Raw genomic sequence first — 17,139 nt, forward strand, 5'->3', positions numbered from 1 at the left:
ACAACAGCATAAATGATCGGGACTTCACTCTCTCCGATTAAGGACATTGCAATAAAGCACTACCTTACCAGGGCTCACAACATCATTAGGGTTAGATTTCTAACACTGCTACCCTTTGCTTTGTTGACAGCGATGCAAACCCTTGGCCACATAGTTCCAGTAGCAGACACATCTCTACATCAGCTGTTCAGAGGAGACTGTGTGAATCAGGCCTTTATGGTCAAATAGCTGCTAAGAAACCACGACTGAGGAAAAGCAACAAGCAGAAGAGATTTGTTTGGGCCAAGAAACACAAAGAATGGACATTAGGCCAGTGGAAATCTGTGCTTTGGTCTGATGAGTCCAAATCTGAGATGTTTGGTTCCACAAAGGTGAACTGATGGTGTCTACATGCAGGGTTTCCACTGTGAAGCATGGAGGAGGAGGTGTGATGGTGTGGGGGGGCTTTGCTGGTGACACTGTTGGGGATTTATTCAAAACTGAAGCCACGCTGAAGCATCATGGCTACCACAGCATCCTGCAGCAACATGCCATCCCATCATTGATTTTTCAACAGCACAATGACCCCAAACCCTCCAGGCTGTGTCAGGGCTGTCTGACCAAGAAGGAGAGTGATGGAGTGCTGCACCAGATGGCCTGGCCTCCACAGTCACCTGACCTAAACCCAGTGGAGATGGTTTGGGATGAGATGGAGCGCAGAGTGAAGGCAAAGGGGAAACAGGTGCTCAGCATCTCTGGGAACTCCTTCAAGACTGTTGGAAACCATTTCAGGTGTCGATTATTTCACACTACAATCTATTAGTATTTTATTATTTAATTTAGTTTAGTAGTTACTGATCTTACAGTCTTGGAGCGACTATGACCACATATCGTCCTCTGGCAGTAAAGGTTACACAGAAGTCTAAAATTTTACTTTTTGAGTCAGCTACAGTAACAAATGAGCCATTGCACTTATATGAACTAAAGTGAAAGACAAATAAAATATCACTTTCACCCCTCTTATCGTCTTGGATGTCATCTGCTGTACTCTAAGGCCTGTGCCAGTGACCTCTGCCTCTGGGTCAGGTGTCGGGGTCTGTGGGGATTTCTCTCCTCCTCTCTCTCTGTTTTTGTAACTTGATGTTTTTGTGTTTGTACTAGTGGTGTGATGGTGTCCCAGGGTTTTATTTGTGGTGCCAGCCAACAGAAAAAATAAAATGCTCAGAATTTTTTCCCTTCTAGGTTCCCAAGCCTTATCGTGGTCATTTTTTTGACCGAGGTTCAAGGCTCAGGCTCTCTGTTTGTTTCATTTTCTTTTAATATTGCCTCTCATGTGCTGGATGAAGATGAGGAAAGGCTGGACGTCCTGGATGTTGTTAGTACAGGCCCTAGGTGTTGTTAATGTTTGCTCTAATAAATGAAACTCCTCTGTACAATGAACAATAAAGTTATATACACTCAAAAACATAGCAGGCAGGATATTGGAGTATTTATTTGGAATATACAAGCAAATGGTAAGACCAGGTTACAAGTGTGACAGAAGAACTTCAGGTGTTAGAAGTGAGATGTAAATATGTGATAATAAAACAACGCTAAACAGCTAACAAGACAGATTGATTATAATATTAAGTCTGAAATATACCCGTGGGTTTGGTGCTTAATATGCTGCTGCTGGTAGTTGTTCAAACTGGGCACCAAAGTATAAAACCCACTGAAATACAACACAATATGCGACTGTTACTAGGGAAATACAGAAAGCTTTCAGCTTGTTCACTTCTCTAACACTATCTTATCAACTGACAACGTGGTGCTTCTTCTTTAGGCTTTGCTTTTGTCTGAGGTGTCGTTCTCTGTGCTCTCCCCTCCACTGCCAAACCTCCGGTTCAGCTCTGATGTCAACACCAAGCAGCAGGATTTCTGTCAAAGAACAGAAGAAATGTTACAGGATAGAAACATTCCATGCCATGATTACATTGTGATATTCTTTCCTACCTTGCCATCCTTAGCTTGGTTGTGGGCCCTTGATAAGAGCTCCAGCAGGGCTAGCAGGAGCCCAATGCCCAGACCCAGTCCCAGGAGGAGGAACAGGCCCCGTAAGTCATAGGGTTGCAGGGCCTCAGAGATGTGGGCTCCACCAGTGCCAACACAGCTGCTGGCCCACCACTTCTCACGCAGGTATGTTAGCTCACCAGACTCACTGAGCTGGAGGATGGCAACAGTTAGATTCTTCACCAGTGGGGATCCTAGCAGGAAATAAACATGCGATTTGAGTGAAGAAAGAGATTTCTGAATGTCTCACCCCATTACCATAAGTGTTTACCATTTCCCACAGTGGCACAACTCACCACCTTTACAGTTTAGTTTTTCTACTTATGACAGAGCTTGTGGCAGACAGGAACTACCTTTTGGAGTGGCACAAATCATTTGGGTGGAATCTTTTTGTGACACCTGATTGTTTTGTAAATAGTTATTTAAAAAATGCCATTGCCCGGTCTTTGTCTCCGCTGCAGGGGAGGGGTGGTGCAGCGGACTCGAGGGGCAGTGCCACTGAGGGTGAGGTCCAGGTGGAGGTAATCAGGCAAATGAACTTTTTTCCCTTTTTTAGTGATGCCTGGGACGGGAGAGGAGTGTGGAGGCAACTGGAAAGCTCCATTTAATGGCTGAAGGGAAAAAGATTTGTTAAACATGTTTGTGGTTTTCATAGTAAGAAATCAATCTTTTTTTGTTTGGTTTTTGTGTGATTTTTGGGTAATACACTATGTCAAAACCAAAACCTACCTATACAGTCAGTCAATTCTTTAAGGTGAATTAATTTTAAAGGTATATCTATGACCCAGAGGGTTAAACTGTAAATGCTAATGGACCCAAAGCACTTCCATACATCATTCATCGATTCATACAAGCACTTTTTCTATGCTTAAGTGCTTTGTAAGAATCCACACATTCACACTGATCTTACCCGAGGATATTTGGCCTGCAGACCTGAGCAGCCAGGAATCAAACCACCAACCTTCCGATTAGCAGATGACCTGATCTACCTCAGCCACCTCTCTCTGTCAATACTGATTTTATTCAATCAGATAAAATTGTCTCAACTTTGAAACAAAACCCCCAAAAAACAAAGTGAAAACAAAGTGAAACTGTTGAGTATACACACACTGACAATAAAATCTGCCATAAATGTTGCCATAAGACAGATGCAAGGAGTTGCTGTCCTATTTTTACTTGTGACTGAGCCAGTAGCTCCCTCTGAACTAGGAGGTAGCTTTGTAACGCTAGGTGTGTCCAATGTTTTTTCAGTTCAGTCAATTAAATGTGAATCTGCTCTGCTAAGATTGTCTAAGGAGGGAAGTAGTGATATGAACTCTCTTGTTTGTAGTATTCCCAGAGTATTTTAATGTATTTCATAAAATATCAACTTTTGGTGTCCCTGTATTGATACAATATCACCAAGCCAGATATTGCACTATGCTCTATCAGTTTTCCCCCCACATCAACTATGAATTTTAACATGGTTCTATTGGGATTGATTGTTTTTGGAGCCAGTCTTCATTCTTTCTTTCATTTTTAAAATAATTTCTATTATTGGTGTTTGTAAGTAACCATGGTTTCGTTAGACCAGGTGCCCAATCGGAGCATACTGGATGATTTTTATAAGGGACTTAATTTTTAAAAATAAAAGTATGTTATATTGTAGTAGAGACCCCATCCCATCCTGCCTAAAATCTAATTTAGAACAATCAAATAAACATAAAAAGAAGACAGTAATTTTAAGTATGTTTTAATGTTTTAAAAAGGAAGTTCACATGCTTTTGGTTGAACTAACTTAACTTAAGAAAACAGGTTTAATAAACTGAGAAACTGAAAAATGAAAGAAAGCAGCATCCTGACAGATCCAAGCAACTCACCTAGAGGTGCTGCTATGGCGTAGGACCGCATAGAGATGACCTCTGGTGAACGGGTCAGTTTACAGTACCGAGCCACTGCCAAGTCCAAGGACACTGCTTCACCAATAAATGCAAAGTTTCCTTCCTGTGTGCGGCGTATACCCTCTTCCGCGTTGGACACATAGCTTTTCTTACGCTCCATGTGCTGGTAGATACGCCGGTACACAGGGTTGTTGGAATTCTAGGAAAGTAAAGTAAAATATTTATTATGTTTATTCAACCTTTCCCATATGTTATGTAGCAGCAGTAATGACTATGAATGCTAACTAGGAGTAACTGATCATGCCTTAAAGAAGAGCATAGTAGATCCAGATTCAATTGTGCCGTAATTGATTACATCCTGGTTAGCCAGGTCTGCAAAGCTCTTAATGGAGATGTGTTTGCTGTTGGAGTTCAACGCAGACTTTAAGTTGCAGAGGTAGCAGGCAAGCAGCAGTACAGAAAACAGCCACCAGATGGCACTGACTACACGTCCAGACAATGCCTTAGGGTGAGGACCGGCTCCTGAGAGGACAAAGAAAGTGGTCAAGCTGTCAGCAGGTGACAAACAAATCAACCAAGAAACAGAGTTGCAGTTTCAACAGAAAATAATGTATTTAAATTATTCAAACAGAGCCTACTCTTCATGTTCAGCTACTTGAAATATATATTTTCAACTGATATTTTTATGCTGTTTTACTCAATTCTCCCATATTTACAGCAGGGTTATTTTAAAAAGCGCAGCTTTTTCCTTTTGTCTTTACAGTCGTCAGTGTATATACACAGATTAGTCATGTGCACTGTATCTCTTCACTATTCACTACATAGCCAATCAAATAATTACTGAGAGCAACATGAAGAGTGAATGCTTGTGTATAAAAAACTGAAAACTCCTTTTACAGACGAGATTCCAGAAGTCCAAATAAGGAAGTCGTGGAAATAGACAAAGAGAAAAGAAGTGTTAAAGCTACTGTGAAGTTTTTACATGTCAAATAAACTTGAGAAAAACAAGAAAAGGGGGCATCCAAACTACTCCTTTTAGTTATTCGTAAGCAGTTTATATGAAGACAGCTTTATTTTTCAATGCAAACTTTATTTGCAGTTTCTTATTAATAAAATAACCCCAGCTCATTGTGGAAATGAAAAGTAGATGGTGAATTGACTGATTTTTTAGAGAGCACTTTTGTACTCAACTTATGCATCCAAAGCACTTCCAACAACTTGCCTCATTCACTCATTCATGCAAGCACATTTTTCTATCTAACTTGCCCAAGGATACTTTGGCACTCTGACTGGAGTAGCCAGGGATTAAACCACCAACCTTCTGATTAGTTGATGATGTGGTCTACCTCCTGCACTACAGCCATCACACATATACACATAATACTATCGAATTGTATCTTCTTTATTTTACTTGACATCCAGTTGTTGACTATATGCAGACATTGATACAAGTCTCAGTATACTACACTGAATTGTTATGCATGTGGAACTTGTCATTTTCATTTTCCTTATTTGATCTCTTTCTTTGGGTATTACACAATGATCGGTGTACAGTATTAAAAACATGTTACTACATATTTGTCTTAAGGCATGTAGAAAGTGGCAAGCAGCAGAAGAGTGCATTTCTGTGTTTTAATTTAGTGGACTGCTGCAATACCTTGCAGGGTGAGAGCTCCTGTGATGTACCAGAAGCTGTGCAGCAAAGTGAAACTGTGTTCTTCAGTGTCTGGCTCAGCCCATTCACTGGGACTGATCCTGCAGGATAAAACAAATGAAAGCTTTCATAACGTAATTCAAGATTCAATTGTATATACAACATTCAACCACAACAACAAAATCATTGAGATGAACAAAACAACATGGACGATCCTGTTACAATGCAACATTGCAGTGTTCTGCTAGGATGTTCTGCTGGTATTTATGTAGGTCACATTATTTTTTATATATTTTACAGTTTGTTTTGCTGGTAACTTAGGATGGTTTTGGTTTTGTTCAATTCCTCATAGGGACAATAGTTGTCAAATTCAGGTTTGTAAAACAGGTACTTGTGAGTTGGCTAGGTGGTAGCTCTCTTATAGAAGTGTAATCATCCATGCATATTTTTGCTTAACCAACCATCATCATGATAACAGCAACACCTGACAACAGTGGCCTTCCCCAGCACCCCCAAGCACTCTGCAATATTAAAAACTTCCCAGGAATGGCCGAAGAAACATGATAAAGAGTCCAGGGCATTGTCAAGCCTCTAAATTTGGGGTCGCAATCATAGTGGGATGTATCAAGAGAAGCCTGGTCCACAGAGGATGCCCTTTTAACCCACCACAGGATCTAAAGCTAATGTGCCAATGCAGAGTCAGAAGTTATCTATGCCTCAAGAGCAACATGAACAAGACCTACACATTATCAGGAAGGTAATGTTGTGGCTGATCCATGTTGCCTTTATTATAAGTCAGTCTGCATGCGTTTTGTGGACTTGGAGAAGGCATTCAACCGTGTCCCTCGGAGTGTCCTGTGGGAGGTGTTCCGAGAGTATGGGGTGTTTGGCCCATTGCTACGGGCCATTCGATCCTTATACAACCGTTACAAGAGCCTGGTCCGCACAGCCGACAATAAGTTGGACTCATTCCTAGTGGGTGATGGGCTCCGCCAGGGCTACCTCTGTCACAGATTCTGTTCATTATCTTTATGGCCAAGTGGAGAAAAGCTTTCACTTGGGTGGTCTCAGAATCTCATCTCTGCTTTTCGTGGATGATGTGGTCCTGTTGGCTTCTTTGGGTGATGGCCTCCCTCTCACTAGAACGGTTCGCAGCAGAGTGTGAAGCGGTGGGAAAGAGAATCAGCATCTCCAAATCTTAGGCCATGGTCCTCAGCCGGAAATGGATGGAGTGCCCACTCCGGGTCAGGGACAAGACCCTGCCCCAAATGGAGGAGTTTAAGTATCTCAGGGTCTTGTTCATGAGTGAAGGGAGAAGGGAGCGGGAGGTCAACAGACTGATTGGTACTGCGCCCGCAGTGATGCGGACACTGCACCGGTCTGTTGTGTTGAAGAGAGAGCTGAGTGTAAAAGTGAATCCCATCCCTAGCTCACCTATGGTCACAAACTGTGGGTAGTGACCGAAAGAACGAGATCGCGGATACAAGCGGTGGAAATGGGCTTCCTCTGAAGGGTGGCTGGCCTCTCCCTTAGAGATGGGGTGAGAAGTTCAGTCATCCGAGAGGGGATCAGAGTAAAGTCACTGCTCCTTCACATCGAAAGGAGCCAGTTGAGGTAAGCTGACTGCACTCCATGAGCGTCTGGCAGCACAAATGAACCAGCTGCTAGTTGACGAGAGACACCCAATATGGCTAACCCAAGCACGGACAGTCCTACCGACCAATAAACTGCCTCAGTACCACATGGAAGCTCTTGTCAGGCATCATAGGGGAATATTAGAGGCCTACTTCAAGCCAATAGCACAAGTTACCATCAAGTGCAGGGTCTACAAAGGAGAGTAGTCGGATGATGTAAAAGAGAGGTAAGGTAGTAAGAACTTAGGGGATCGAACTACCAGAAGGGAACCTCAAGAGCTCGAGAAGATGTGGAGGGTGAAGGTGACGGTGGTCCCAGTGGTAATCGGAGCACTCGGTGCAGTGACTCCCAAGCTAGGCGAGTGGCTCCAGCAGATCCCAGGAACAACATCGGAGATCTCTGTCCAGAAGAGCGCAGTCCTGGGAACAGCTAAGATACTGCAGGACCCTCAAGCTCCCAGGCCTCTGGTAGAGGACCCGAGCTTGGAGGATTGACCGTCCACACACATATATATATATATATATATATATATATATATACAGGGTGGGCCATTTATATGGATACACCGTAATAAAATGGGAATGGTTGGTGATATTAAAGTCCTGTTTGTGGCACATTAGTATATGTGAGGGGGCAAACTCCTCAAGATGGGTGGTGACCATGGTGGCCATTTAGAAGTCGGCCATCTTGGATACAACTTTTGTTTTTTCAATAGGAAGAGGGCCATGTGACACATCAAACTTACTGGTAATGTCACAAGAAAAACAATGGTGTGCTTGGTTTCAACGTAACTTTATTCTTTCATGAGTTATTTACAAGTTTCTCCTTGTTCACAGCCATTGACATGTCGAAGAGGTTAACACGTGAGGAGTGGATCGAAATTGTGTTGATATCTGGTGAACGCAGTAACCGGGTCATTGCAGCAGATTTCAATGCAAGACACCCTACGAGAGCACCCATCTCCCATGCTACAGTTAGCAAACTGCTTGCTAAGTTTCATGAAACTGGTTCAGTGTTGGATTTGCCAAAATGTGGACGCAAGAAAACTGTCACTAATGAAGAAACATCAGTGGCTGTCCTAGCTTCATTCAGCCCACAGCGTAGCACTCGCCGCATGTCACTGGAGAGTGGCATTAGTCGAACATCCCTTCGGCGGATATTAGCTACTCACAAATGGCACCCTTACAAACTCCAGCTACTGCAGCATCTCAACGAGGATGACCCAGATCGGCGCACAGAATTTGCAGAATGGGCAAAACAAAAATTGGAACAGGACCCTCAGTTCACGCAGAAGATTTTGTTCAGTGATGAGGCAAACTTTTATGTGAATGGTGAAGTTAACAAACAAAACCACCGCTATTGGTCTGACACTAACCCACATTGGATGGATCCCTCCAAGACTGTTGGAACAACAAAAGTGATGGTTTGGTGTGGTATATGGGGTACAACGATAGTGGGTCCATTCTTCATCAATGGAAACCTCAAGGCCACTGGATATTTGCAATTGCTACACGATGATGTGTTTCCCTCTTTATGCACTGAAGCTGGCACGTTCCCTGAGTTTTTCCAGCAAGATGGTGGACCACCACGTTATGGTGCCAGGTCCGAGCATTCCTAGATGAACAGTTTCCTGGAAAGTGGATTGGTCGTCGTGGGCCAGTTGAATGGCCCCCAAGGTCTCCCGATCTGACCCCCTTAGACTTTTATCTTTGGGGTCATCTGAAGGCAATTGTCTATGGTGTGAAGATACGAGATGTGCAGCACCTGAAACTACGGATACTGGATGCCTGTGCTGGCATTTCTCCTGCGGTGTTGCTATCAGTGTGTGAAGAGTGGGAGAAGAGGGTTGCATTGACAATCCAACACAATGGGCAGCACATTGAACACATTTTATAAGTGGTCAGAAACTTGTAAATAACTCATGAAAGAATAAAGTTACGTTGAAACCAAGCACACCATTGTTTTTCTTGTGACATTACCAATAAGTTTGATGTGTCACATGGCCCTCTTCCTATTGAAAAAACAAAAGTTGTATCCAAGATGGCCGACTTCTAAATGGCCACCATGGTCACCACCCATCTTGAGGAGTTTGCCCCCTCACATATACTAATGTGCTACAAACAGGACTTTAATATCACCAACCATTCCCATTTTATTATGGTGTATCCATATAAATGGCCCACCCTGTATATATATATATATATATATATATATATATATATATATATATATATATATATATATATATATATATGTGTGTATATATATATATGTATATGTATATGTACATATACATATATATATATATGTATATATATATATATATGTATATATATATGTATATATATATATATATATGTATATATATATATATATATATAATATATATATATATATATATATATATATATATATATATAATATATATATATATATATATATATATATATATATATAATATATATATATATATATATATGTGTATGTATAAAAATATACAGAGAGCGAGAGAGAGAGAGAGAAAGAGAGAGAGAGATGTGTATATATAACAAAACAGATAATGCAACCACTGTCCTCTTTGTGACAGCCTTATACAGTATCAGAAAATAGTGTTTTAGGGATGTTTTGTTGCACTGACCTGCCCACCAGGAATATGCAGAAACCCGTTAGCAGAAAAGCAATGATAATGCCAATCCACATGTCAGTGGAGAAGGGCGCCAGCAGGCTGAACGTGCTGTCTTCAGAATCTGTTGCTTTGCGCACAATGAAGCTGAGGCCAGTTTGAATGAAGGGGGTGGTCATGTCCACAAACCTCTCTCTGACTGCAGTGACAGTCAGCGGGGCCACAGCCAGGTCAGCCTCCTAAAGCAAAACATATGAAAAACCAGGGACACAATCAATGAAAAAAGTAAAGTTAAAACTCTGTACAATGTGAGTACAAATAGAAAGGAGTAACAATTTTAAATAATTTATGGTCAGCATTTGTTTGTAAGTAGCACAAAACATCATAACAAATGTTGAAATATATATAGAACCCTATGCTCACTGCTACACAAATAGGGTAACAGCTTATGTTCTTACCTTACAATGTAAAGTGCTTTGAGGCAATAGTTGTTATGATTTGGCACTGTATAAATTAAATTACTTTGACAATTTAAGAGTTATCTTGCCAATTAATGTAATTAATGTAAAATTGCAAAGAACATTATGGCTCTGATAATCTATAATGCATAATATTAGGTGGCATTAAATTTAAAGTGTACATTCATCAAAAAATCAAAACAAGGTCTGAGGTTGAACAGGAGGGTATCAAACTTAATTTAACAAGAGCAACAAAACACATTACACTGAAGACACATACTCCAGTGTTCACATACTGTAACACACTGAGGTAGAGTTGTTTCAGTGCACTATAACTCTATGACTCACCCCTCTGATGACTTCACCAATCATGCCATTCCAGTTGCCGCTGGAATCCATGGCGCCATAGCGGTTGTCTTTGACCAGATGCATGTTGTACTTGAAGCCTAGCTTCTTGGAGAGCTCTGAGATCAGATCAATGCAGTAGCCTTCTAGCTCAGAGCCCTTGCTCATGGCATATGGTTCATCCTGACAAAACATAAGGCAGCAAGAGGATCATTCATACTTTAAACTTAAAGGAAATCAACTTGCTCTTACAACTTGAAGTTTGTGTAAAGTTTTAAGTTCTGAATCCTAAAAATGTAGTATGTAAATGACTGTTTAAAGGAAACAGTGCTATGTGTAAGGCAGTCTCACTTTTTGCACCGAAATACTTGAGGACCTTTTCACTCTGAGTTTTGAACAGTCAGGTTCAAGAAGGTTAATCTGACATTTTTCACTCCTTTATGAACTGTGTGGAGTCAAGCACATCCTCAGTTTCCCTTAACTTCACCCTTAACCTTTTCTTTGACTTTAAGTATTTTATCACAATTGACGTGAGGCCTACTGGTCTATGTGCATTTAAAGTTTTTAAATAACTAGATTTAGGAACCAGAACTAAAAAAGTATCCTTCCAAACAATAGATACATCCTGTGCCTCTAAATCCTTATTAAAAATATAATGAAACACAGGAGTCAGTTGTTGAGCACAGGATTTGAGTAAACAACAGTAAATATAATCTGGTCCATGAGACTAATAGTGTTATGCCTTGGATTTTGTGTTTCACAGTCCCTCAAATGTGTTGGTTTGCATATACAATTTCAGTCATACAGAGAGGAGAGAGGGGTTTTCACATAACTTTTATTCTAACTTTGATAGACGTCAGTGACTCCTGAATGTTGACTGGGTGACAAGTGGGCCAGAATATGGACGGGAGATAAAGCGATTACAAGAGATTGCCAGGAATGGGTGAATCATGAGAAAAAAAAAGAAGAAAAAAAAAAGCATAGACAGTGGCTGTTGTGGACACTGTTCACTGTTTTTAATACTTGTTATCTTTTGAGCTATTTGTAGGTGATACATTTGCTCTTTATTTCTCAAGGCAGGCTGATGGACCAACAACAGCATAAACAAGAGGGGTCCAAAGACTGGTTGTGCGACATACTTTGTAAACTGCTTCCTGACAACAGAGCACTGTGCAGGCAGATGGCCCATCCCTGTACCAGTTCTACTTTATCCAAGGCTGTATGACTACCAGTGGTCATTAGAGCGACCACTGGTAGGTATGGTTTGCGTGACCTCTTCACACACTAAGGTTAATTATGGAGTTCCACAGGGTTCTGATTACATTATACCTGCTTCCCTTAGGCAGTATCATCAGAAGGTATAGCATGTATTTTCACATTCCTTCAATGCACATAATAAACAAATATGTAGGATTGCTTTCTTCCATTTGTGCAATATGTCTAAAATTAGCAATATCCTGTCTCAGAGTGATGCTGAAAAAATAGTTCATGCATTTATTACTTCTAGGCTGGACTACTGTAATTCATTATTATCAGGATGTTCTAAAACTCCATTTCCAGTGACAGAAATGGCAACCAGTGGGGAACAATGTGTGTGATCAACAGCAGGGCACAGGTGAACCTCTGTCTGCATTTGCAAGTACTGTTTTCCACTGTTGTTTGTCAGGTGCAGCCCTGTTGGGGGGGAGGGTCGCCATGGAGATTAGCCAGGCCAGCTTCACAGATGACACTTCAGGGAGGTGCCATGGGGAGAGCCATGGTTGCGGCAAGCCAGGGACTCAGTTGTGTGCTGTTGTGGGCCACAACTGGGTTGTGGTGCAACAAGCTCAATGGAGAGACAGAGTAACGAGAAGAGATTCCTTGTTCTCTGGGACTAGGCTGGCGCAGTTTCAGCACCAGAAGAGGAATTGTTTCCCTCTTAGATATAAGGAACATTCTTCTTGGAGATTTTTTAAGACACTTTTATTCAGTCTTTGCTTTATAATTTAGTGTAAAAAGAACATTTTATTGCATAAGTTTTTAGAATGTTGTTTTATTCCTGCTTTCTTCCACTGGGAATAAACTTTTTCTGATTAGACCTGTTTAGTCTCTGTGCCTTGGGTTTCTGATTAACTTTCTCCCCCTTGTATTTAAAGAACCTCCTGGTATGACATTTTGGCACACCGGCTTTAGTGTCTACACAAGCACACACTCGCACCCTACCACATATATATACCAAGGCCCAAGTGCAATGGAAGAAGGATCATTGAGTGCAAGAGGAACTGACCTGAAAGACAGGATCACGGCGAAGCTTGAAACCTGGATCCTCCGTAGCTGGTTACCAAGACTACGTGAAGTACCCTCAGAAGATCTACTGGATGATGTAAATGCAGCACTACGGACCATACCTACCACCACCATTACTGAGACTAACCAGGTGATCTACACTTTGGCAGCAGTGATCAGGGAGATGCTTGGCTACAAGTTGAACAGCCACAAGGAGCATTAACCTCCATGGAGAAGGAGACTAGAGGCTAAGATCAAGGTAGTACGGACGGAGGTTAGCCAACTATCAGACCTGCAGAAAGGTGCGACAAAGAAGGTGCCTAAAAAGTACAGAAAGCTGTCCATACCTGAGGCCTTGGAAACTGCCAAGCAACGACTCAGAGCCTTGGCCAGCCACTTGAAGAGGTATACCAGGGAGACTGAAGGTAGGAGAATAAAGCAGCTGTTCTCCATACAACCATCCAAGCGTCTGGGAGCACAAATGAACCAGCTGCTAGTCGAGACACCCAGAATGGCTAACACAAAGCCAGAAGGTTCTGATCCCCAAGGACTCCCAGAAGGGACAAGTCCCATCTAACTACTGGCCAATAACCTGCTGGAAGCTCCTGTCAGGCATCTGGCGGCTAAGATGAACAGGCACATTGCTCAATACATGAGCGGGGCACAGAAAGGAATTGGCAAGAATACCAGAGGAGCAAAAGACCAGCTACTGGTAGACCGAGCAGTCAGCCGAGACTGCAAGACCAGGCTGACAAACCTGTGCAGTGCCTGGATTGATTACAAGAAGGCCTATGACTCAATGCCCCACACCTGGATCGTAGAATGCCCAGACCTATACAAGATCAACGGGACCCTAAGAGCCTTTATCAGGAACTCAATGTGGATGTGGCGAACCACTCTAGAGGCCAACTTCAAGACCATAGCACAAGTCACCATCAAGTGCGGGATCTACCAAGGAGATGCTCTGTCCCCACTGCTGTTCTGCACAGGCCTGAATCCCCTCAGTGAGATCATTGACAAGATTGGCTACGGATACCGACTATGTCAGCAATTGTCAGCCACCTCCTGTACATGGATGACATCCCGCTGTATGCCAAGAGAGAACGAGACATCGATCCATGTCACCAGGATATACAGCAATGACATCGAAATGTCATTCAGACTGGAGAAATGTAGTTGGGTGATATCAAAGAGAGAGAAGGTAGTCAGAACTGAGGGGATTGAACAACCAGAAGGTAACATTGTAGACATAGAAGACAGCTACAAGTACCTGGGGATCACACAGGCAAATGGGAACCATGAACAGGTTGGGAAAGTCCTGAGGAGTCAACTGAACAGTAAGAACAAGATCCGCGCAATCAACACCTACGCCTTGCCCATGATCAGGTACCCTGCTGGGATAATAAGCTGGCCAAAGGAGGAGACAGAAGTCACTGACATAAAGACCAGGAAGCTCCTGACCATGCATGGAGAGTTTTACCCCAAGTCCAGCACCCTGAGGCTGTATGCTAAGAGGAATGAAAGAGGCCGGGGACTGGTGAGTGTCAGCACCACAGTCCAGGATGAGACAACGAACATCCATGAATACATCAGGAAGATGACCCCAACCGACCGCATGCTCAGTGATTACCTCAGGCAGCAGAAACCCAAGATAGAGGAGGAACCATCGTGGAAGGACAGGCCCCTGCACGGTATGTATCATCAGCAGATAGCAGAGGTGGCTGACATCCAGAAATCCTACCAGTGGCTGGACAAAGCTGGACTGAAAGATAGCACAGAGGCACTAATCATGGCAGCACAGGAACAAGCTCCAAGCACAAGATCCATAGAGGCTGGGGTCTATCACACTAGGCAAGACCCCAGGTGCAGGCTGTGTAAAGATGCCCCTGAGACAATCCAGCACATAACAACAGGGTGCAAGATGCTAGCAGGCAGGCATCTGTGCCGAGTATGGCCTGGAAGTCCCGAGGTCAAAATGGGAGACGCCCCCTAGGGTGGTGGAGAATGACCGAGCCAAGATCCTGTGGGACTTCCAGATACAGACAGACAAAATAGTGGTGGCTAACCAACCGGACATAGTGGTGGTAGACAAGCGGAAGAAGACGGCCGTAGTGATCGATGTAGCGGTTCAGAATGACATCAGGAAGAAGGAACATGAGAAACTGGAGAAGTACCAAGGGCTCAGGGAAGAGTTGGAGAAGATGTGAATGGTGAAGGTAACAGTGGTAGGTGCTAGGTGCAATAACTCCCTCGCTCACAGACACATAACGTGTATGGTAGTCCATTCTCCCTGCAGCACGGACTACACTGCCCATCATGCTACATTCTTTAGGGCCATGCCTGTAGCATTCTGCCTTTTAGCTTAGCACAACAACAACAACAAAAAAGCGCTCTCTCACCCAGGAAACACGCAGAGAGAGAGCGCGTCACCCTGTAACCATGGCAACCGTAACGCTGCCGCCTGGAACAACAGAACATAGCTGTCAAACAAACCCAAATAATCCTGACCCGCGACAATATGAAACAGGAAAGTACCGCCATGTAATCCATTTATTTCAACAAAGTAACTGTATTCTGAATACCACCTTTTTAAACGGTAACTGTAACGGAATACAGTTACTCATATTTTGTATTCTAAATACGTAACGGCGGTACATGTATTCCGTTACTCCCCAACACTGACCACTAGGTATCTAAAACCTAAAACCCAACCATGGTTAAATAATGACACCAGGGAACGCAGACGGGCATGTAGGAAAGCGGAAAGAAAGTGGAAAAAGGACCGTCTCCAAGTGTCATTTGAGGCACTTAGAGAATCCCTGTTAAGTTACCAGGAAGCTGTAAGAGCAGCTAAAACAAAATACTTTTCCAAGATCGTGTCCAACAACTGTCATAAACCTCGGATTTTATTTGGTATTATAAACTCAGTTCTTAATCCTCCCACTGCTGATCCTCATATAGCAGTGAACATAACAAGTGAGAATCTAATGAAATTCTTCATTAATAAAATTGTAGATATTAGATCCCACATTATTCCTCCCATTTCTGACCCAGGTGTTTACACTCCAACCTTGGCTGTTTTTGATCACTTCGAGCCAGTATCCCTTTCATTACTTAATGTAGTAGTCAGAAACTTAACACTTTCAAAATGTACCCTGGATATCATTCCACCCAGGTTACTGAAAGATGTTTTTGACACTGTTGGTACATGTCTGCCTTCTAATTTCAATTGCAGTCTTCAGTCTGGGTCTGTTCCCTCTGATTTTAAACACGCTGTGGTGGAACCCATCCTTAAAAAGCAGAACCTGGACTCAACAGTTCTATCAAATTACCGCCCAATCTCTAAATTGTCCTTTTTGTCAAAAGTTCTGGAGAAAATTGTCCTTCCGCAGCTCCAGACCTTTTTAGACCAACATGACATTGGTGAACTATTCCAATCTGGTTTTAAAACCCATCACAGCACTGAAACTGCTCTTTTAAAAGTTTCTAATGACCTTTTAACTTTTACCGACTAGGGAGACTCTGCTATTTTAATATTATTCGACCTCAGTGCTGCTTTTGACACAGTAGATCACAGGATTCTTATCTCTTGACTGGAATAATGTTCCGGAATAAAAGGGCTTGCTTTGGAATGGTTTAAATCCTACTTCTCTAATCGTACTTTCTCTGTTAGATTCAGAGATACATTGTCTCCAAAGACGACCCTGTTTTGTGGGGTCCCCCATGGGCTCTATCCTCGGTCCAGTCCTTTTTTCAATTTATATGCTCCCATTGGGATCTATTTTTTAAAAATATGGAATTTCGTTTCACTGATTTACCTTGCACGAAATTTAGGGGTGATTTTTGACAGCACTTTAACATTTGATAAACAGATAAATAATGTAGTCAAAACCAGTTTCTTTCATCTTCGCCTAATTACAAAAGTTAAGCCTTTTCTCTGTTTCAGAGATTTTGAGAAAGCGATCCATGCCTTCATCTCATCTCGCCTCGACTTCTGTAACAGTCTCTACTCTGGTGTCACCTCTTCATCAATTGGCCGACTGCAGCTAGTTCAAAACGCTGCAGCACAGCTTCTAACTGGCACACGCAAGCGAGATCATACATCTCCTATACTTGCATCACTACACTGGCTGCCAGTCAGCTTTCGAATTGACTTTGAGATCTTAACACTTGTTTTTAAGTCATTGCATGGCCAAGCCCTTATATATCTTGCTGATCACCTAACCTGGTATTCTCCCCCAAGATCCTTGA

At 42.5% G+C, this 17,139-nt stretch overlaps 1 protein-coding gene across 1 annotated transcript in view; it reads right to left on the reverse strand.

Annotated features, from left to right (window-relative positions):
* Positions 1 to 1,446: 1,446 nt before the first annotated feature.
* si:ch211-251b21.1 (glutamate receptor U1) overlaps positions 1,447 to 17,139 on the reverse strand; it is a 20,430-nt gene continuing 4,737 nt past the window's right edge. The window contains exons 4-10 of the mRNA XM_003454239.5: positions 10,627 to 10,806; positions 9,836 to 10,059; positions 5,566 to 5,663; positions 4,213 to 4,430; positions 3,888 to 4,107; positions 1,972 to 2,222; positions 1,447 to 1,896 (exon numbers count right to left, since the gene is read on the reverse strand). Coding sequence (XP_003454287.1) covers positions 1,798 to 1,896; positions 1,972 to 2,222; positions 3,888 to 4,107; positions 4,213 to 4,430; positions 5,566 to 5,663; positions 9,836 to 10,059; positions 10,627 to 10,806 — 1,290 coding nt within the window. The 3' untranslated portion in view covers positions 1,447 to 1,797. The remainder of the gene's footprint in view (positions 1,897 to 1,971; positions 2,223 to 3,887; positions 4,108 to 4,212; positions 4,431 to 5,565; positions 5,664 to 9,835; positions 10,060 to 10,626; positions 10,807 to 17,139) is intronic.

This window comes from Oreochromis niloticus, linkage group LG20 (assembly GCF_001858045.2).
Source record: "Oreochromis niloticus isolate F11D_XX linkage group LG20, O_niloticus_UMD_NMBU, whole genome shotgun sequence".
Lineage (NCBI taxonomy): Eukaryota > Metazoa > Chordata > Actinopteri > Cichliformes > Cichlidae > Oreochromis > Oreochromis niloticus.